The 22305-nt window shown below is 42.5% G+C and overlaps 1 protein-coding gene across 1 annotated transcript; it reads left to right on the forward strand.

Moving 5' to 3' along the window:
• Positions 1-1476: 1476 nt before the first annotated feature.
• On the forward strand, positions 1477-17007 carry TOMM40 (translocase of outer mitochondrial membrane 40). The gene is made up of 9 exons (XM_083880673.1): positions 1477-1880; positions 4352-4419; positions 7226-7318; positions 8791-8892; positions 9972-10077; positions 11324-11446; positions 13474-13550; positions 14955-15057; positions 16760-17007. The coding sequence occupies exons 1-9, from the start codon at positions 1676-1678 to the stop codon at positions 16897-16899; spliced, it is 1017 nt and encodes a 338-aa protein (XP_083736799.1). The 5' UTR covers positions 1477-1675; the 3' UTR covers positions 16900-17007.
• The last annotated feature ends 5298 nt before the right edge of the window (positions 17008-22305 follow it).

Below are 22305 nucleotides of genomic sequence, written 5' to 3' on the forward strand. Positions count from 1 at the left end.
TCTTCTTCGTCCTTTTCCTGGCCCCTTTCTCCGTCACCGTTTTCTGCTACGTCGGCTTCGTCCGAGCCCTCCTGGCCCGTCCGGCTCTTCCGGCGGCCAAACGGCGCCGGGCCGTGGGTCTGGCCGTGGCCACCATGGTCATTTTTGGCCTTTGTTTCGCCCCGTACAACGTGTCGCACCTGGTGGGGTTTTGGCAGGGCCGCAGCCCCGGCTGGCGCGTCTACGCCACCCTGCTCAGTGGCCTCAACGCCGCCCTCGACCCCCTGGTGTTTTATTTTTCGTCCGGGGCGGTCAGGGAGGCGCTGGGAGGGGTCTTTGGGGCGGTTTGGGGGTTTTTGGGGAGGTTGAGAGGGAGATGAGACAATAAATCAGCTGAAAAGTCCTCAAAAATCTGGTTGGAATTGGTCAAGAGTTGGGAGAAAACGGTCGGGAAAGGGTTAAAAAGTCGCGAGAATGGAGAAGGAAAAAGGTGAGGAAGTGTCGTCCCAAAAGAACTGGAAACGACCCCCAAAATCCCCCAAAAAATCATTCAAAAATCCCCTAAAATGTCCCCACAATCCTTGAAAATCCACTAAAAAATCCTGAAAAAATCCCCCTAAAATCTGCCAAAAAATCCCCCCAAAAATCCACTAAAAAATCCGCTAAAAATCCTCAAAAAATCCCCCCCCAAAATTCACAAAAAATTCACAAATCCAATAAAAATTCCTAAAAAATCCCCCAAAAAATCCCAAAAATTCCCCCCAAAAATCCTCCAAAAAATCTCTCCAAAAATTCTCTAAAAATCCTCAAAAACTTTCCACAAAAAATAAAAAAATCCTGGAAAAACCCCCAAAAATCCCCTTTAAAAAAATCTCCTGGGCCGATGACGTCACCACCACCCCCGTCCGCTGACGTCACCACCACCCTCTTCGACGCATGCTCCCCACCCATGACGTCACCCATCGCCGTGACGTCACCAACCTTGATAAAACTCCCGCCAAAAGCTCAAAATCGCCGCTTAAGGTGGGGGGGACAAAAAATGACGCCGCCTCTATCGCGATAGCGGCGATAAAAGCGCCTTTCCCGCCCTTTTTCCCGTTGCCATGACGACGGTCCTCCAGCGCCGGCCTCCCCAAGATGGCGGCGCCCTGAGGCGGCCGCTCCGCCCCGCGCGCCCTTGGCGCCTCTATGGTTTTGCGCGCCCCGCGCTGCCTCGACCAATAGGAGCGCGCGGTGGGCGGGGCAATTCGCCAAAATAACCAATCAGAGAGCGCGCTGTCCCAAAAAGGGCGGGGCTTACGCCGCCCCTGACCCCCGTGAGGCGGGACAGGAACTCAACCGTGAGGCGTCGACCAATGGGAAGCGCGCGTGGGCGGGACTAAGAGGAAATCGACCAATAGAAGCGCGCGGGCGGGAAGCGGCAGCCAATGGCAGCGCGAGGGGGCGTGGCCAGAGCTGGGCGCTCTCCGTCCGCCGCCGCGTGAGTTCTGCGTGAGGGGGGGGCGGTGATTTTGGGGCGAATTTTGGGGTTTTTTGGGCCATTTTGGGGTCATTCCTTGAATATTCCGGGAGGGGAAGGGTCGGCCTTGTGGGGGGAGCGATTTGAGGAAAAAACGCGAATTTTCGGGGTGAAAAATGAGGTTGAAAAGGCGAAAAATTTTAATTTTTTTAAATATTTTTGCAGATTTTCTTCATCATGGGCAACGTTTGGGCGGCCGGGTCTCCCCCTCCCCCTCCCCCGCTGCTCCCGGTGCCCCCCCCGGGGTTTGGGGGGCCCCCCCCCGTCAGTGGGTTGGGGGGTGGGGGAGGGGCGCCCCTCCCCCCCTCCCGCCCCCCCGAGCCCGGCGGGGACCCCCTGCCCAACCCCGGAGCCTTCGAGGAGTGTCACCGCAGGTGTAAAGGTGAGAAAAATCGGCCCAAAATGACCCGAAAATCACCCAGAAATCACCTAAAAATCAGCTTGAAAATGGGCCTAAAAAAGGCCCAAATCACCCCAAAAAATGACTCAAAAATCCCCCAAAAATGCCCTCAAAAAGTCCCGAAATCAACCCAAAAATAGCCCAAAAAATGACACCAAAATTCCCAAAAAACCACCCGAAATCAGCCAAAAAATGGCCCTGAAATCCCCCAAAAAGCCCAAAATCACCCCAAAAATGGCACCAAAATGACACCAAATATGAGCCAAAAAAACCTCAAAATCACCCTGAAAATGGCACCAAAAAAGCCCCAAAATAAGCCCAAAAATGGCCCCAAAGAGCCCCCAAATCACCCCAAAAATGACCCTAAAAAAGACCAGAAATGACGCCAAAAATGGTTCTAAAAATCGCACAAAAATGGCCTGAAATTATCCTGAAAATGACCCCAAAAATGACCCCAAAATCCCCCCAAATCACCCCAAAATTGGCACCAAAAATGACCCTAAAAAGCCCTGAAATGACCCCAAAATCTCCCCAAAAATGACTCGGTTTATCCTGAAAATGGCCCTAAAAAGTGACTCGAAATAGGCCCAAAAATGACCCTAAAAATGACCCCAAAATCTCCCAAAAAATGACCCAAAAAAGCCCCCCAAATGACCCGAAATTATCCTGAAAATGGTCCTAAAAATCACCCAAAAATGACCCGAAATTATCCCAAAAATGGCCCTAAAAATGACACCGAAATTATCCTGAAAATGACCCTAAAAAAGCCCCAAAATAGCCCCAAAAATGGCCCAAAAAATGACCCTGAAATCCCTCCAAAAAGCCCCAAAATCAGCCCAAAAATGGCCTCAAAATGACCCCAAAAAAGCCCAAAATCACCCCAGAAATGACCCTAAAAAGGGCCAAAGTCATCCCAAAAATGGCCCTAGAAATGACCAAAAATCAGCCCAAAAATGACCCAAAAAAGCCCCAAATATGACCCTACAAAAGCCCTGAACTCGCCCCAAAAATGGCCTCAAAATGGCCCAAAGTCACCCAAAAAATGACCTGAAATTATCCAAAAAAGGCCCTAAAAATGACCCAAAAATCCCCCAAAAATGACCTGAAATTATCCCAAAAATGGCCCCAAAAATCCTCCAAAAATGATTCAAAAATCCCCCAAAAATGGCTCCAAAAATGACCCGAAATTCCTCCAAAAAGCCCCAAAATCAGCCCAAAAATGGCCTCAAAAATGACACCAAAAAAGCCCAAAATCACCCAAAAAATGGCACCAAAATTACCCCAAATATGAGCCAAAAAAACCCCAAAATCACCCTGAAAATGACGCCAAAAACTACCCCAAAATCCCCCAAAAATGCCCTGAAATCACCCCAAAAATTACCCAAAAAAGCCCCAAAATCTGCCCGAAAATGGCCCAGAAAAGGTCTAAAAACAACCCCAAAATTCCCCCCAAAAAAGGTTCAAAAATGACCAAAAATCGATCAAAAATGACCCCAAAATCCCCCTGAAATTCCCAATTTTCCCATCAAAAGTCACTCCAAATTCCCCGTTTTCCCCAAAATCCTCCAAAATTCCCATTTTTCCCCAAAATTCCCGAATTTCCCCTCAAATTCCCCGAATTCTTGATTTCCCCACCCAAATTCCCCCAAAATTCCCCCAATTTTCCCCCCAAAATTCCCCCAATTTCCTCCCCAAAATTCCCAATTTTTCCCAATTTCCCCCATAATTCCCTTTTTTATCCCAATTTTCCATCAAAAATCCCCCCAAATTCCCCCCAAATTTCCCCAAAATTCCCAATTTTCCCCAAAATCCCCAATTTTCCCCCAAATTTCCCAAATTTTCCCAAATTTCCTGAATTTTTCCCCCAGAATTCCCCGCAAATCCCCCAAAATTCCCCAATTTTCCCCCAAAAAATTCCCCCGAATTTTTCCCAAAAATTCCCTCAAAATCTCCCCAAAATCCCCAATTTTTCCCCCCAAATTTCCTGATTTTTCAATCAAAAATCTCCCAAAATCTCCTGAAATTCCCCCAAAATCTCCCAAAATTCCCAAATTTTCCCCCAAAATCCCCAATTTTCCCCAAAAATTCCCAGATTTCCCCCCAAAATTCCCCAAATCCCTCAATTTTCTCCCTAAATTCCCCCCAAAATCCCCCTAAAATTCCCCAAAATTCCCAAAAATTCCCCCAAAATCCCCAAATTTCCCCAAAAATCCCCAATTTTCCCCAAAATTTCCCCAAAATTCCCATTTTTCCCCAATTTTCCTCCCAAAATTCCCCGAAATTCTCAATTTCCCCCCCAATTTTCCCCCAAAATTCCCATTTTTCCCAAATTCCCCTCCAAAATCCCCCCAAAATTCCCAAATTTTCCCCCAAATTCCCAAATTTCCCCCAAAATTCCCAAATTTCTCCAAAAATTCCCAAATTTTTCCCCCAAAATTCCCGTTTTTTCCCAGAGCTGTTCCCGGTGCAGATGGAGGGGGTGAAGCTCACGGTCAACAAAGGCCTCAGCAACCACTTCCAGGTGAGGAAATTGGGGAATTTTTGGGGAATTTTCGGGAATTTTTGGGAATTTTGGGAATTTTCAGGAATTTTGGGGAATTTTGGGAAATTCCTGAGTCATTTTGGGGGATATTTTTGGGTTTTATTTTGATTTTTTTTGGATTTTTTTTTGGATTTTTTTTTTGGATATTTAAGGAATTTTATTTTGATTTTTGAGGGTTTTTTTTGGATTTTTTTTTTGGTTTTTTTTGGATTTTTAAGGAATTTTTTTTAGATTTTTTGGGGTTTTTTTTTTTTTTGGATTTTTAAGGAATTTTATTTTGATTTTTGTTGGTTTTTTTTTTTATTTATTTCTTTTGGATTTTTTTTGGATTTTTAAGGAATTTTATTTTGATTTTGGGGGGGGTTTTTTTGATTTTTTTGGATTTTTTTTGGATTTTTAAGGAATTTTTTTTTAGATTTTTTGAAGGTTTTTTTGGGGATTTTTTGGGGATTTTTTTTTTAATTTTTGAGGATTTTTTGGCCAATTTTGAGGTGTTTTATTGGGAATTTTGGGGGATATTTTTGGGAGTTTTTTTGAATTTTCGGGGATTTTTTTGGCGAATTTTGGGGTGTTTTATTGGGTATTTTTTGGGGAATTTTTTGGGGAATTTTTTGGGGAATTCTGGGGGGATTTTGGATTTTTTTTGGTGATTTTTTGGGGAGGATTTTTTGGGAATTTTTTTGGAACTTTGGGGAGTTTTTGGGAATTTTTTTGGGATTTTTTTTGCTTTTTTTTATTTTTTGGGGTTTTTTTTTGGGATTTTGGGGTGATTTGGGGGGATTTTTTGGGATTTTTTTTGGACATTTTTGGGGACTTTTTGAGGATGTTTGGGGGATTTTTTGGGAATTTTTTGGGAATTTTTTGGGAATTTTAGCGAGTTCCTGAGTCGTTTTCAAGGATTTTTTTGGGGGATCTTTTTGGGATTTTTTGGGGGATTTATTTGGATTTTTTGGGGATTTTTTGGGGTTTTTTTTTAGATTCTTTTGGAATTTTTGGGGGGATTTTAAATTTTTTTTGAGATTATTTTGGAGGGATTTTTTTGGAAAAATTTTTGGGGTTTTTTTGAAATTTTTGGGGGATTTTTTTTGGGATTTTTTTGGGGATTTTTTGGGGTTTTTTGGGTGTTTTTGTGGAATTTTTAAAAATATTTTTTGGGGATTTTTTTTTTTGTATTTTTTTTGGAATTTTAAATAATTTTTTTAAATTTTGGGGGGATTTTTTTGGGAATTTTGGGGGGATTTTTTTGGGAATTTTGGGGGGATTTTTTGGGGATTTTTTGGGGGTTTTTTTTAGATTTTTTGGAATTTCTTGGGGGGGATTTTTAAATTTTTTTTGAGATTATTTTGGGGGGATTTTTTTTGAAATTTTTTGGATTTTTTTGGGAATTTTTGGGGATTTTTTGGGGGGTTTTGGGTGTTTTTGTGGAATTTTAAATATTTTTGGGGGGTTTTTTTTGTATTTTTGGGGATTTTTAAGGTTTTTTTTAATTTTGGGGGGATTTTTTGGGAATTTTGGGGGATTTTTTGGGGGGATTTTGGGGGGATTTTTTGGGGATTTTTTTTTAATTTTGGGGAGTTTTGAGGATTTTTTTTTTTTTACTTTTTTATTTTTGGGGGGATTTTTTGGGGGTTTTTTTGGGGATTTTTTTGGGATTTTTTTGGGATTTTTTTTGCTTTTTTTATTTTTTGGGGGAGATTTTTTGATTTTTTTATTATTATTTTTGGAGGGATTTTTTGGGAAATTTTCGAGGGTTTTTTTGGGATTTTTTTGGGATTTTTTTGGATTATTTGGGGCTTTTTGGGGTCAATTTTCTTGGAATTTTCTTGGAATTTTTATATTTTTACTGGAATTTTTTGGGGAATATTTTGGGTCTATTTTGGGACTATTTTGAGGATATTTTGGGGATTTTTGGGGACTATTTCGGGCCAATTTTGGGACTATTTTTGGGACTATTTCGGGCCAATTTTGGGACTATTTTTGGGCCTATTTTGGGCCTGTTTTGGGCCTATTTTGGGACTATTTTGGGTCTATTTTGGACTATTTTTGGACTATTTTTGGACTATTTTTGGGACTATTTTTGGGCCTATTTTGGGGCTATTTGGGGACTATTTTGGGCCTATTTTGGGACTATTTTTGGACTATTTTGGGGAAATTTTGAGGATATTTTGCAACAATTTTGGGAATATTTTGGGTCTATTTTGGGACTATTTTGGGGATAATTTGGGGATATTTTTTGGACAATTTTGGGGATTTTTGGGGACTATTTCGGGCCAATTTTGGGACTATTTTTGGGCCTATTTTGGGCCTATTTTGGGACTATTTTTGGACTATTTTGGGACAATTTTGAGGATATTTTGGGGATAATTTGGGGATATTTTTTGGACAATTTTGGGTCTATTTTGGGGTGTTTTTTAGGACTATTTTGGGGAAATTTTGAGGATATGTTGGGACTATTTTGGGACTATTTTTGGACTATTTTGGGACTATTTTTGGACTATTTTTGGGACAATTTTGGGTCTATTTTGGACTATTTTTGGGCCTATTTTGGGGTGTTTTTTAGGACAATTTTGGGCCTATTTTGGGGATATTTTGGGGCTATTTTTGGCCTATTTTTGGGCCTATTTTGGGCCATTTTTGGGAATATTTTGGGTCAATTTTGGGGCTATTTTGGGCCTATTTTGGGCCTATTTTGGGACTAATTTGGGAATATTTTGGTGATATTTTGAGGATATTTTGGGGATATTTTGGGGATATTTTGGGTCAGTTTTTGGCTGTTTTTTTGCAGGTGAATCACACGGTTGCCCTGAGCACTTTGGGGGAGTCCAATTATCACTTTGGGGCCACCTACGTGGGCACCAAACACCTGAGCCCCACCGAGGTCAGAAATTGGGAAATTTGGGGGAAATTTGGGAAAATTTGGGGGATTTTAGACATTTCCCAAATTTTGGGAATTTTTGGGGAATTTTGTGGGGAAATTTGGGGGTTTTTGGGGGGGATTTTGGGGGAAAAATCCCAATTTTTGGGGAAAATTTGGGAGGTTTTGGGGGGATTTGGGGAATTTTAGAAATTTGGGGGAAATTTGGGGGGATTTGGGGAATTTTTGGAGGATTTTGAGGAGTTTCGGGGGGAATTTGGGGGGATTTTCAGGGAAAAATCCCAATTTTGGGGGGAATGTTGTGGAAAATTTGGGAGATTTGAGGGGATTTGGGGGAGTTTGGGAAATTTGGGGGAATTTTGGCAATTCTTGGAGAATTTTGGGGGGAAATTTGGGAGGTTTTGGGGGGGATTTTCAGGGAAAAATCCCAATTTTGGGGGGAATTTTGGAATATTTTGGGGGAAATTTGGGGGGTTTGTGGAAAATTTGGGGGATTTTGGGGGGATTTGGAGGGAATTTGGGAAAATTTGGGGAGTTTTGGGTGAAATTTTGGGGAAAAAATCCCAATTTTGGGAAATTTTGGGGGGATTTTGGGGGTTTTGGGAGGAATTTGGGGGGAAATTTGGGAGATTTTGGGGGAAGTTTTGGGGGAAAAAGTCACAATTTTGCGGGAATTTTGGGGAAAATTTGGGGAATTTTGAGGAAATTTTGGGAGGGATTTGGGGGAATTTTGGAGGGATTTTGGGGGGAGATTTTGGCAGATTTTGGGGGAAAATTTGGATGATTTGGGGGGATTTGGGAGGAATTTTGGGGGATTTTGGAGGAAATTTTGGGGAATTTGGGGGATTTGGGGGAAATTTGGGGGGAATTTGGGGAAATTTTGGGGGTTTGGTGGGGAATTTGGGGGGTTTTGGGGGGAAAAAATCCCAATTTTTGGGGGAATGTTGGGGAAAATTTGGGGGGATTTTGGGGGGTTTGGAGGAATTTTGGGGGAATTTTCGGGGAATTTTTAGAGAATTTGGTGGTTTTGGATTGGAGGATTTGGGATTTTGGGAGTCAAAATTTTGGGGGATTTGGGGAGTCAAAAATTAATTTTGGAATTTGGGAGATTTTAGGAATTGAAGAATTTGGGGATTTTGGGACTCAAAATTCTGGGGAATCGAAATTTAACTTTGATATTTTCAAATTTGGATGATTTTAAGAATTGAGGATTTTGGGGAATTGGGAATTTTCACACTTGGGGAAAAATCCCAAAAAATTCCTCCAAATTTCTCCCCAAATCCCCAAAATTCCTCCTAAAATTCCAAAAAAAATCCCCCCAAAAATCCCAGAAAAATCCCCCAAATTTCACAAAAAATTCCCAAAAAATTCCCAAAAAATCCCCAAAAATTCCCCAAAAATTCCCCAAAAATCCCCAAAAATTCCCAAAATTTCCTGAAATTCCCAAAAATTCCCAAATTTTTCAAAATTTTCAGGCATTTCCAGTCCTGGTTGGGGACATGGACAACAGTGGGAGCCTCAATGCCCAGGTGGTTCACCAGGTCACCTCCAGGATCCGATCCAAAATCGCCTTCCAGGTAAAAAAAAATTGGGATTTTGGGGGAATTTTTGGGAATTTTGGGAATTTTTGGGGTTTTGGGGGAATTTTTGGAATTTTTTTGGAAATTTTTTTTTTTAATTTTAGGGGGTTTTTGGGGATTTTTTGGGGATTTTTGGGGGATTTTTTGAGGGATTTTGGGGATTTTTTGGAGGATTTTTTGAGGAATTTTGGGGATTTTTTGGCGGATTTTTTGAGGGAATTTTGGGGATTTTTTGGCGGATTTTTTTGAGGAATTTTGGGGATTTTTTGGAGGATTTTTGGGGGAAATTTGGGGATTTTTTGAGGAATTGTGGGGATTTTTTGGAGGATTTTTTGAGGAATTTTAGGGATTTTTTTGGGGATTTTTTGAGGAATTTTAGGGATTTTTTTGGAGGATTTTTTGAGGAATTTTAGGGATTTTTTTGGGGATTTTTTGAGGTATTTTGGGGATTTTTTTTGGGATTTTTTGAGGAATTTTAGGGATTTTTTGGAGGATTTTTGGGGGAAATTTGGGGATTTTTGGGAGATTTTTTGAAGGATTTTGGGGATTTTTTGGAGGATTTTAGGGGGAATTTTGGGAATTTTTTGGAGGATTTTGGGGGTTTTTTTGGGATTTTTGGGGATTTTTTTGGTGATTTTTTGAGGAACTTTTGGGGTTTTTTTTGAGATTTTTTGAATTTTAGGAGGAATTTTAGAGGGATTTTTTTGGGAATTTTGGGGGATTTTTGAGCAGTTTTTGGGGTTTTTTTGGGAATTTTAGGGGGAATTTTGGGGATTTTTTTTTTGAATTTTAGGGAGAATTTTAGGGAGGATTTTTGGGGATTTTTTGAAGGATTTTGGGAATCTTTTAAGGGAAATTTGGGGATTTTTTGCAGAATTTTAGGGGGAATTTTGAGGATTTTTGGGGATTTTTTTAAGGGAATTTTCAGAATTTTTTCCCCAAAAATCAGAATTTTTTCCCCCAAAATTGTGATTTTTTTCCCCAAACTCGGAGCTTTTCCCCCAAAATTGAAATTTTTCCCCAAAATCACGATTTTTTCCCTAAAAATTGTGTTTTTTTTTTTTATTTCCCCCCAGACCCAGCAGTCCAAGTTTGTGAACTGGCAGGTGGACGGGGAATATCGGGGAGGGGATTTCACGGCCGCGCTCACCCTGGGCAACCCCGACATCCTCATGGGATCAGGTTTGACCCCAAAATCACCCTAAAAACCACCAAAAATTATCCCAAAAATGACCTCAAAATAATCTCTGGGACCCCCCAAAAATGACCCCAGAAATCCACAAAAATTGTCCCAAAAATGACCCAAAAATTCCCCCCCAAAACCCCAAAACGACCCCAAAAATGACCCCAGAAATTCCCAAAAATTATCCCAAAAAAGCCCCCAAAAATGACCTAAAAATCCCCCCAAAAATCCCCCAAACGACCCCAAAAATGACCCCAGAAATTCCCAAAAATTATCCCAAAAAAGCACCCAAAAATGACCCAAAAATCCCCAAAATGACCCAAAAAACCCCCCCAAAATTACCCCAAATTACCCAAAAAATTCCGCCAAAAATGAGCCCAAAACCTCCAAAAACTGACCCCAGAAACCCCAAAAATCACCCAAAAATTACCTCAAGAAACCCTAAAAATTTCCCCCATAAAAACTCCAAAAATGACCAAAAAAATTCGCCCCAAAATGACCCAAAAAAAGCCCCAAAATTACCCCAGAAAACCCCAAAAATCACCCAAAATTACCTCAAGAAACCCTAAAAATCCTCCCAAAAAAAAGCCCAAAGTGACCCAAAAAATCCGCCCCAAAATTACCCCAAAAATTCCCCAAAAAATGACCCCAAAAATTCCCCAAAAATGACCCCAAAAATCCCTTTAAAAATCCCCCTAGAATTACAAAATCCCCCCAAAAATGATCCCAAAAAGCCCAAAACTCTCAGTTTTTCCCCCAAATTCTCCCGAAATCTCCCAAAATTCCCCAATTTTCCCAAATTCCCCCAAATTCTCCCAAATTTCCCCAATTTTTCCCCCAAATTCCCCAATTTGTCTCCCAAATTCTCCCAAATTCTTCAATTTTTCTCCTGATTTTTCCCCCAAATTTCCCCAAATCCCCCAAATTCCCCAATTTTTCCCCCAAATTTCCCCAATTTTTCCCTGAAATTTCCCCAATTTTTCTCCCGAATTCCCCCAAATTCTCCCGAATTTTCCTAAATTTTCCCAAATTCTCCCAAATTCCCCAATTTCCCCCCCAAATTCCCCAATTTTTCCCCCAAATTTCTCCAATTTTTCTCCCAAATTTCCCCAAAATTCCCCGAAATGTCCCCAAAATTCTCCCCAAATTCCCCCAAATTTTTTGAAATCCCCCAGATTCCCCCAAAATCCCCCAAATTCTCCCAAATTTCCCCAAAATCTCTCTAATTACCTGTAATTCCCCCAGGTATCCTGGTGGCCCATTACCTGCAGAGTGTCACAGCTCACCTGGCGCTGGGGGCGGAGCTGGTTTATCACCGACGCCCGGGGGAGGAGGGGGCTGTGCTCTCCCTGGCCGGCAGGTACTCAGGTGAGAGCCCCAAATATCCACAGGTGAGAGCCCCAAAAATCCACAGGTGAGACCCAAAAAATCCCTCAGGTGAGAGCCCAAAATCCATCCCAAAAATCCGGACCAGAGACCCCAAAAATCCATCCAGGTGAGAGCCCAAAAATCCCCTCAGGTGAGACCCAAAAATCCACAGGTGAGACCCAAAATATCCCTCAGGTGAGAGCCCAAAATATACAGGTGAGACACCCCAAAATATTCTCAGGTGAGACCCAAAAAATCCACAGGTAAGAGCCCAAAATACACAGATGAGAGCCCAAAATCCATCCCAAAAATCCATCCAGGTGAGAGCCAAAAATCCATCCAGGTGAGACACCCAAAAATCCTGTAGAGAAATCCCAAAATTTATGCAGGTGAGAGTCCAAAACCTGTTCAGGTGAGAGCCCAAAAATCCATCCAGGTGAGACACCCCAAATCCACAGGTGAGAGTCCAAAATCCATCCCAAAAATCCAGACCAGAGACCCCAAAAATCCATCCAGGTGAGAGCCCAAAATCCCCTCAGGTGAGAGCCCAAAAATCCACAGGTGAGGCCCCAAAATCCATCCCAAAAATCCAGACCAGAGACCCCAAAAATCCATCCAGGTGAGAGCCCAAAAAATCCACAGGTGAGAGTCCAAAATCCATCCCAAAATATCCTCAGGTGAGACCCAAAATCCATCCAGGTGAGAGCCCAAAATATAGAGGTGAGAGCCCAAAAATCCTGTACAGGCACCCCAAAAATCCCCTCAGGTGAGACCCAGAAACTCACAGGTGAGAGCCAAAAATCCATCCAGGTGAGAGCCCAAAATATACAGGTGAGAGTCCAAAATCCATCCCAAAAATCCAGACCAGAGACCCCAAAAATCCATCCAGGTGAGACCCCAAAAACCCTCAGGTGAGAGCCCAAAAAATCCACAGGTGAGACCCCAAAATCCATCCCAAAATATCCTCAGGTGAGACCCAAAATCCCCTCAGGTGAGAGCCCAAAATATACAGGTGAGAGTCCAAAATCCATCCCAAAAATCCAGACCAGAGAGCCCAAAAATCCATCCAGGTGAGAGCCCCAAAAACCCTCAGGTGAGAGCCCAAAAAATCCACAGGTGAGACCCCTAAATCCATCCCAAAATATCCTCAGGTGAGAGCCAAAATCCATCCAGGTGAGAGCCCAAAATATACAGGTGAGAGTCCAAAATCCATCCCAAAAATCCAGACCAGAGAGCCCAAAAATCCTGTAGAGAAATCCCAAAACCTGGACAGGTGAGACACCCCAAAAATCCACAGGTGAGACTCCAAAATCCCCTCAGGTGAGAGCCCAAAAAATCCACAGGTGACCCCAAACCCCCCCCAGGTGACCCCAAACCTGCCCAGGTGACCCCAAACCTGCCCAGGTGACCCCAACCCCCCCCAGGTGACCCCAAACCTGCCCAGGTGACCCCAAACCCCCCCAGGTGACCCCAAACCTGCCCAGGTGACCCCAAACCCCCCCCAGGTGACCCCAACCCCCCCCAGGTGACCCCAAACCTGCCCAGGTGACCCCAAACCCCCCCAGGTGACCCCAAACCTGCCCAGGTGACCCCAAACCCCCCCCAGGTGACCCCAAACCCCCCCAGGTGACCCCAAACCTGCCCAGGTGACCCCAAACCCCCCAGGTGACCCCAAACCCCTCCAGGTGACCCCAAACCTGCCCCAGGTGACCCCAAACCCCCCAGGTGACCCCAAACCCCTCCAGGTGACCCCAAACCTGCCCCAGGTGACCCCAAACCCCCCAGGTGACCCCAAACCCCCCCAGGTGACCCCAAACCCCCCCAGGTGACCCCAAACCCCCAGGTGAGGCCTCACCTGCCCCAGGTGACCCCAAACCCTCCAGGTGACCCCAAACCCCCCTGAAATGACCCCAAACCCTCCCCAGGTGACCCCAAACCCCTCCAGGTGACCCCAAACCTGCCCAGGTGACCCCAAACCCTCAGGTGAGGCCTCACCTGCCCCAGGTGACCCCACATTTCCCCCCCAGCCCCGTCGTGGATCGGGACGGTGACGTTGGGCCAGGCCGGGGCTCACCTGACCTACTACCACAGAGCCAGTGAACAGGTAACCCCAAAACACACCTGGGGGGGTTAAAAATACACCTGAGGGGCCCAAAATACACCTGGGGGGACTCAAAACACACCTGGGGGGCCAAAAATATACCTGGGGGGGACTCAAAAATACACCTGGGGGCACAAAAATACACCTGGGGGGGATAAAATCCACCTGGGGGGGATAAAAGACACCTGACGGGGCTGAAAATGCACCTGGGGGGGTAAAAACACACCTGGGGAGACTAAAAACATATTTAGGGGGGCTAAAAACTCACCTGGGGGGCCCAAAAATACACCTGGGGAGCCCCAGAATTCACCTGAGGGGGATAAAATACACCTGGGGGGGTTAAAAAACACACCTGGGGAGACTAAAAACTCACCTGGGGACACCAAAAACTCACCTGGGGGACACAAAAACACACCTGAGGAGCCAATTGGGCTGTGGGCGTGGTCCAGATGTGAGCCCAGGTGTGTCCAGCTGCAGGTGGGGGACGAATTTCCCCTAAATTGGGGAAAAAATTGCTAAAAAATGGTAAAAAATTGGTAAAAAATGGCTAAAAAATGGTAAAAATTCGCTTTAAAAAATGGCAAAAATGGCCAAAAATGGGGAAATTCCCCAAACCTGGTCCAGGTGTGACCCCAGGTGTTTCCAGCTGCAGGTGGGGCTGAATGGGGATCCAAAAATGGGAAAAAATGGTAAAAAATCATCAAAAATGGTAAAAAATCATCAAAAAATGGTAAAAAATGGCTAAAAAATGGTAAAAAATCGCTTTAAAAAATGGGAAAAATGGTCAAAAATGGGGAAAATTCCCCAAAACTGGTCCAGGTGTGACCCCCAGGTGTGTCCAGCTGCAGGTGGGGGTGGATGGGGCTCCAAAAATGGGAAAAAATGGTAAAAAATCATCAAAAATGGTAAAAAATCATCAAAAAATGGTAAAAAATCACCAAAAAATGGTAAAAATTCGCTTTAAAAAATGGGGAAAATGGCCAAAAATGGGGAAATTCCCCAAAACTGGTCCAGGTGTGACCCCAGGTGTGTCCAGCTGCAGGTGGGGGACGAATTTCCTCTAAATTGGGGAAAAAATTTGTAAAAAAAGGGTAAAAATCATTAAAAAATGGTAAAAAATGGCTAAAAAATAGTAAAAAATCGCTTTAAAAAATGGCAAAAATGGCCAGAAATGGGGAAATTCCCCAAAACTGGTCCAGGTGTGAGCCCAGGTGTGTCCAGCTGCAGGTGGGGGTGGATGGGGATCCAAAAATGGGGAAAAATCACAGAAAAATTGGTAAAAAATGGTAAAAAATCGCCAAAAATTGGTAAAAATTGGTAAAAATTCACTTTAAAAAATGGGAAAAATGGCCAAAAACGGGGAAATTCCCCAAAGCTGGTCCAGGTGTGACCCCCAGGTGTTTCCAGCTGCAGGTGGGGGTGGAGTTTGAGGCCAGCACGAGGCTCCAGGACTCGAGTGTCGCCTTCGGGTACCAGCTGGAGCTGCCCCGGGGGAACCTGCTCTTCAGGGGTGAGAAAATGACCCAAAATCACACAAATTTAACCCAAATTTAACCCAAATTTATCCCAAAATGTGGTTCTGAAAGGGGGGGGATTGGGGTTAAAATGTGGGAAAAATTTAAAAAAAAAAAGGGGGGGGAATTGATGGAAAAATGGGGAAAAAATTGGTGAAAAATGGGGAAAAAAATTGTTTAAAAATGGGGAAAAAATTGGTGAAAAATGGGGAAAAAAATTGTAAAAAAATGGGGAAAAAATTTGTAGAAAATTATGAAGAAATAAAAAAGTTTACCGAAATAATCTCCCCAAAAAATTGTAAAAAAATCCCCCCAAAATTCCCCAAAAAATCGTGAAAAAAAATCTCAAAAAATTCCAAAAAAATCCTCAAAAAAATTGTTAAAAAATCCCCCCAAAATTCCCAAAAAATCGTGAAAAAATCCCCAAAAATGGCGAAAAATTTTCCACAAAATCGTGAAAAAATCCCCCCAAAATTCTGAAAAAATAGTGAAAAAAATCCCCCCAAAAATGGTGGAAAATTCCCCCGAAAAATCGTGAAAAAAAATCCAAAAAAAATCATGAAAAAAATTCCCCCAAAATTTTGAAAAATCCCCCCAAAAATAATGAAAAAAATGCCCCAAAAATTGTGAAAAAATCCCCCCAAAAATCCCAAAAAAAATCTCAAAAAATTCCAAAAAAATCCTCCAAAAACTTGTAAAAAATCCCCCAAAAATTCCCAAAAAATTGTGAAAAAATAAAAAAAAAAAATAGAGAAAAAATCCCCAAAAAATAATGAAAAAAAATTCCCCAAAAATCTTCTAAAAATCGTGAAAAAATCCCCCCAAAATTCAAAAAAAAAATCATGAAAAAATCCCCCAAAATGGTGAAAAAATCCCCCCAAAAATTGTGAAAAAATCCCAAAAAAATTCCTAAAAAATTGTAAAAAAATCCCCCAAAATTCTCAAAAAGTGGTGAAAAAATCCCCCCAAAAATTCGTGAAAAAATCCCCCCAAAAATGGTGAAAAAATCCCAAAAAATCATGAAAAATCATGAAAAAATAATAATAAAAAAAAAAAAAAGTGAAAAAATCCCCCCCAAAATTTAGGAAAATTCCCAAAAAAATCAGGAAAAATTCTGAAAAAAATCAAGAAAATTAAAAAAAAAAAAATAGAAAAAAATCCCCAAATGTTCAGGAAAATTAAAAAAAAATTAGGAAAATTCCCAAAATTTGGAAAAATGCAAAACAAATTTTCAGAAAGGTCCCAAAGTTGGGAGGAAAAACCTGGAAAAATCAAAAAAAAATTGGGAAAATTCCCCCCCAAAAATTGGGAAAAATTCTCCCCAAAAAAATGGGAAAAATTCCCCCCAAAAATTGGGAAAAATGCCTAAAAATTTGGGACAATTTCTCGAAAAAAAATTGGGAAAAATCCCTTAAAAAAAAAAAAATCAGGAAAAATCCCCCCAAAAAAATCGTGAAAATTCCCCCAAAAATCCGGAAAAATTCCCAAAAAAATCGGGAAAATTCAAAAAAATTTTGGGAAAATTCCCAAAAATTAGGGAAAAAATCCTTAAAAAAATCAGGAAAAATCCCAAAAAATAGTGAAAATTCCCCCCAAAATCTGGAAAAAATTCCAAAAAAATTCGTGAAAATTCCCAAAAATTTGTGAAAATTCCCCAAAAATTTGTGAAAATTCCCAAAATTTCCCGGAATTCCGCAGGTTCCGTGGACAGCTCGTGGCAGGTGGGGGCGGTGCTGGAGAAGAAGCTGCCGCCCCTCCCCCTCACCCTGGCCCTGGGAGCCTTTATCAACCACAGGAAGGAGAAATTCCACTGCGGCTTCGGCCTCACCATCGGCTGAGCCTCATCGTCATCGTCATCTTCATCATCATTGTCATCGTTATCGTCGTCATCGTTGTCATCGTCATCGTCAACCACAGGAAGGAGAAATTCCACTGCGGCTTCGGCCTCACCATCGGCTGATCATCATCATCGTCATCTTCATCATCATCTTCATCGTCGTCATCATTGTCATCAACCTGACCTTCATCATCGTCATTGTCATATTGACTTTCATTATCGTCATCGTCAGCCACAGGAAGGAGAAATTCCACTGCGGCTTCGGCCTCACCATCGGCTGAGCCTCTTCATCCTCATCTTCATCATCTTCATCATCTTCATCATTGTCATCATCATCGTCAACCACAGGAAGGAGAAATTCCACTGCGGCTTCGGCCTCACCATCGGCTGATCATCATCATCGTCATCATCTTCATCATCGTCATCGTTATCGTTGTCATCATCATCGTCATCATCAACCACAGGAAGGAGAAATTCCACTGCGGCTTCGGCCTCACCATCGGCTGATCATCATCATCGTCATCATCTTCATCATCGTCATCGTTATCGTTGTCATCATCATCGTCATCATCAACCACAGGAAGGAGAAATTCCACTGCGGCTTCGGCCTCACCATCGGATGAGCCTCATCATCGTCATCATCATCTTCATCATCGTCATCATCTTTATCGTCATTGTCATCTTCATCTTCATCATCATCATCATTGTCATTGTCATTGTCATCATTATCATTGTCATTGTCATCGTCAACCACAGGAAGGAGAAATTCCACTGCGGCTTCGGCCTCACCATCGGATGAGCCTCATCATCATCTTCATCTTCATCATCTTCATCATCTTCATTGTCATCATTGTCATTGTCATTGTCATCGTCATCGTCATCATCAACCACAGGAAGGAGAAATTCCGTTGTGGATTCGGCCTCACCATTGGATGAGCCTCATCATCGTCATCATCTTCATCTTCATCGTCATCGTCATTGTCATGGTCATGGTCATTGTCATCGTCATCGTCGTCTTCATCATTGTCATTGTCATCATCAACCACAGGAAGGAGAAATTCCATTGTGGATTCAGCCTCACCATCGGATGATCATCATCATCGTCATCATCGTCGTCATCATCATTGTCATCATCTTCATTGTCATCATCGTCATTGTCATCGTCGTTGTCACCATCATCGTCAACCACAGGAAGGAGCAATTCCACTGCGGCTTCGGCCTCACCATCGGATGATCGTCATCATTGTCGTCATCGTCGTCATCTTCATTGTCATCATCGTCATCGTCATCGTCGTTGTCACCATCATCGTCAACCACAGGAAGGAGAAATTCCACTGCGGCTTTGGCCTCACCATCGGATGAGGATCATCGTCATCATCATCATCTTCATACTGACCTTCATCATCCTCATCATCCTCACCGTCCTCGCCGGGACATGAGAGAGAGGCCTTCATCCTCCTCCTCCTCCTCCTGCTCCTCCTCGCTGTGGGACGAGGCCCTTCTTGAGCCTTCGGCCTCATTGGATTTGGTCTCCTCCTCTTCCTCCTGCTGAATCTTCGGCCTCGTTGGTCTTGGTCTCCTCTTCCTCCTGAGCCTTCGGCCTCATCGTGGACTGAAGATCCTCCTCCTCCTCGTGGTCTTCGGCCTCATCAGATTTGGTTTCTTCCTCCTGTTGAGCCTTCGGCCTCATCGTGGACAGAGAATCCTCCTCCTCCTCCTCTTCCTCCTGAGCCTTCGGCCTCACCGTGGACTGAAGATTTGAATCTTCCTCCTCCTCCTCCCCCAGCTGCCGGCAGCCCCTCCCCAACCCGTGAAAATATAGAAGGAAAAAAAACCCAAAAATTACCCAAAATTTCCTTTAAAAATTCCCCAAAAAACATCGAAAAATTCCCCAAAATTCCTCAAAAAATTCCCCAAAAAATCCCCAAGAAATTCCCCCAAAATTCCCAAAATATTCTCCCAAAAATTCACCCAAAGTTCCTCAAAAAATTCCCTAAAAATTCCCAAAAAATTCACCAAAAAATTTCTCAAAATTTCCCCCCAAATCCTCAAAATTTCCCCCCAAAAAATCCCCCAAAAATTCCCCCAAAAAATTCCCAAAAGAACCCTCGAAAAATTCCAAAAAAATCCCCCAAAATTCCCCCCAAAATTCTCTCAAAAATCCCTCAAAAAACTCCCCAAAAATCCCCCAAAATTCCCCCTAAAATCCTCAAAATTTCCCCCCCAAAAAACCCCAAAAAATTCCCAAAATTCGCCCAAAAAATCCCAAAATTTCCCCCAAAATCCTCCCGAAATTCCCTCCCAAAAATCCTCAAAAAATTCCCCAAAAAATCCCTAAAATTTTCCAAAAAAATTCTCCCCAAAAATCCTTGAAAAATTTCCCCCAAAATCCTCAAAATTTCCCCCAAAAAAACCCTCGAAAAAATCCCAAAAAATCCCAAAAAAATCCTCAAAATTCCCTCCAAAATTCTTCCAAAAATTCCCAAAATTCACCCCCAAAAATCCTTGAAAAATTCAAAAAAACCTCGAAAAATCCCCAAAAATTCCTCCAAAAAACCCTCGAAAAATCCCCCCAAAAACCCCTCGAAAAATCCCCAAAAAACCCCCAAAACCCCCCCAAAAAACCCTCAAAAAATCCCCCAAAAATTCCCCAAAAAATCCCCAAAAAATCCCCAAAAAATCCCCCCAAATAACCCTCGAAAAATCCCCAAAAAATCCCCAAAAAATTCCCCAAAAATTCCCAAAAAATCCCCAAAAAATCCCCCCAAAAACCCTCAAGAAATCCCCAAAAATTCCCAAAAAATCCCCAAAAATTCCCAAAAATTTTCCCTCCCCTCCCCCATCACGGGATCGACTTTGGGGTCCCAAAAATGACGAATTTTGGAGGTTTTGACCCCAAAAAAACCCCAAAATTTGGGGAAATTTGAGGCTCCTCCTTCAATAAAGGAACTGCTCGAGAATTTTGGGCTCTTGGCTCTTTTTTTCTGGGGGGAAAATCAGAAATTTTGGGGAAAAAATTACAAAATTGGGGAAAAAGTACAAAATTTGGGGGGAAAAGATCACAATTTTAGGGGAAAAAAACTTAAATTTGGGTAAAAACATCAAAATTTTTTGGGGAAAATCCCAATTTTAGAAAAATATCCCAATTTAGGAGAAAAAAAAATCACAGTTTTGGGTAAAAATGACAATTTTAGGGGAAAAAAAAATCACAATTTTGGGAAAAATCCCAAATTTTGGAGGAAAAATCACAACTTAGGAGAAAAAAATCACAATTTTGGGTGAAATTCGAGTTTTTTTAATTAGTTTTTTTTCTTTTTTTTTCCCTTTTTTTTTTTTTTTAAATTTTTCTTCTCCCCTCCCCCACCCCTCCCCCACCCTTCGGACCTTTGCCCCTCCCCCACCCATTTTTGGCCACGTCGTGTCCCAAGTCCAAAGTGGGCGTGGCCTCCAGGGGGGTGGGGGAGGGGCGGGGGGGAGTTTCCTGCCCCTCCCCCCACCCCCCGCCCCTCCCCCACCCCCCAAAATCCCCAAAAATCCCAAAAATTTTGGAATTTTTTTGGCTTTTTTACCCCAAAATTTTGGGGATAAAGGTGGGGGAGGGGCGAGGGGGGAGTTTTCCTGCCCCTCCCCCACCCCCAAAATCCCCTCCCCCAAAACCCCCCAAAACCACCAAAATTTTGGCGGGAAAAGACCCCAAAAATCCCCTCCCCCACCCGGAAAAAGCCCCAAAATTTTGGCGGGAAAATCCCAAAAAAAACCCCCAAAAAATTGGTGGGAAAAACCAAAAAAAAACCCCAAAAATTGGTGGGAAAAAACCAAAAAAAATCCCCAAAATTTTGTAGATTTGGGGGGTAGGGGAGAGGTCTTGACCCTCCCCCCAAAACCCAAAAAAATTCCAAAATTTTGGGGAAAAAAACCCCCAAAAAATCCCCCAAAAAACCCAAAAATTTTGGCGGGAAAAAAGCCAAAAAATCCCCTCCCCCACCCCCCAAAAAAACCCAAAATTTTGGCGGGAAAAAAACCCAAAAAATCTCAAAATTTTGGGGATTTGGGGGGTGGGGGAGGGGATTTTTTGGGGGCTTTTTTTCCTCTAAATTTTGGGGGTTTTGGGGGATTTTGGGGATTTTTTTCCCAGATTTTTGGGGTTTTTGGGAATTGGGGGAGGGGATTTTTTAGGACTCTTTTCCCGCCAAAATTTTGGGGATTTTTGGAGGATTTTTTTGGCCTTTTTTTCCCCAAATTTTGGGGATTTGGGGGATTTTTTTTCCCAAATTTTTGGGGTTTTTGGGAATTGGGGGAGGGGATTTTTTAGGACTCTTTTCCCGCCAAAATTTTGGGAATTTTGGGGGATTCTTTTCCCAAATTTTTGGGGGTTTTTGGGGATTTTTTTTGGTCTTTTTTTTCCCCAAATTTTTGGGGGTTTTTGGGGATTTTTTTTGGTCTTTTTTTCCCCAAATTTTTGGGGGTTTTTTGGGATTTTTTTGGGGGGTCTTTTCCCGCCAAAATTTTGGGGTTTTTTGGGGATTTTGGGGGATTTTTTTGGGGTCTTTTCCCGCCAAATTTTTGGGGGTTTTAGGGGGTGGGGGAGGGGATTTTTAGGGCTTTTTTTCCCCCAATTTTTGGATTTTTTTGGGGTTTTTTCCCACCAATTTTTTGGGGGGTTTTTTGGGGTTTTTTCCCACCAAATTTTGGGGATTTTTTTGGTTTTTTCCACCCATTTTTGGCGTGTTTTTTTGTTTTTTTCCCACCAAATTTTGGGGTGTTTTTTTTTGTTTGTTCCCACTAATTTTTTGGGATTTTTTGGTGTTTTTCCCACCAATTTTTGAGGGTTTTTTGGGGCTTTTTCCCACCAATTTTTGGGGTTTTTTGGGGTTTTTTCCCTCCAAAATTTGGGGGGTTTTTTTGGGTTTTTTTTTGGTTTTTTCCCACCAATTTTTGGGGGTTTTTTCCCACATTTTTTTTGAGGTTTTTTTGGTTTTTTTCCCTCCAAAATTTGGGGATTTTTTGGTTTTTTCCCCACCAATTTTGGGGATTTTTTTGGGATTTTCCCACCAATTTTTGGGGTTTTTTTTCCACCAATTTTTTGGGGTTTTTTTGGGTTTTTTTCCCACTAATTTTTTGAGGTTTTTTTGGGTTTGTTTTTTTTTTCCCACCAAATTTTGGGGTTTTTTTGGGTTTTTTCCCACCATTTTTGGGGGATTTTTTTTTTGGTGTTTTTTCCCCTCCAAAATTTGTGGATTTTTTTGATTTTTTTTTTCATTAATTTTTGGGATTTTTTTGAGATTTTTTCCCACAATTTTTTTGTGTTTTGTGGGGTGGGGGAGGGGCGGGGGGAGGGGTGGGGGGAGGGGCGGGACAAAGGTCAGCCCAGGCCCCGCCCCCGCCCCTCCCCCACCCCGGGGGGTAT

Source organism: Zosterops lateralis (assembly GCF_965231275.1).
Source record: "Zosterops lateralis genome assembly, chromosome: 31".
NCBI classification, from domain to species: Eukaryota; Metazoa; Chordata; class Aves; order Passeriformes; family Zosteropidae; genus Zosterops; species Zosterops lateralis.

Bases quoted from the DNA above. Each gene is read 5' to 3' on its own strand.
- TOMM40 (XM_083880673.1), top strand. From the start codon at position 1,676: ATGGGCAACGTTTGGGCGGCCGGGTCTCCCCCTCCCCCTCCCCCGCTG. The intron at 1,881-4,351 runs GTGAGAAAAATC...GTTTTTTCCCAG, and splicing joins GTGTCACCGCAGGTGTAAAG to AGCTGTTCCCGGTGCAGATG. The intron at 11,447-13,473 runs GTGAGAGCCCCA...TTTCCCCCCCAG, and splicing joins CCTGGCCGGCAGGTACTCAG to CCCCGTCGTGGATCGGGACG.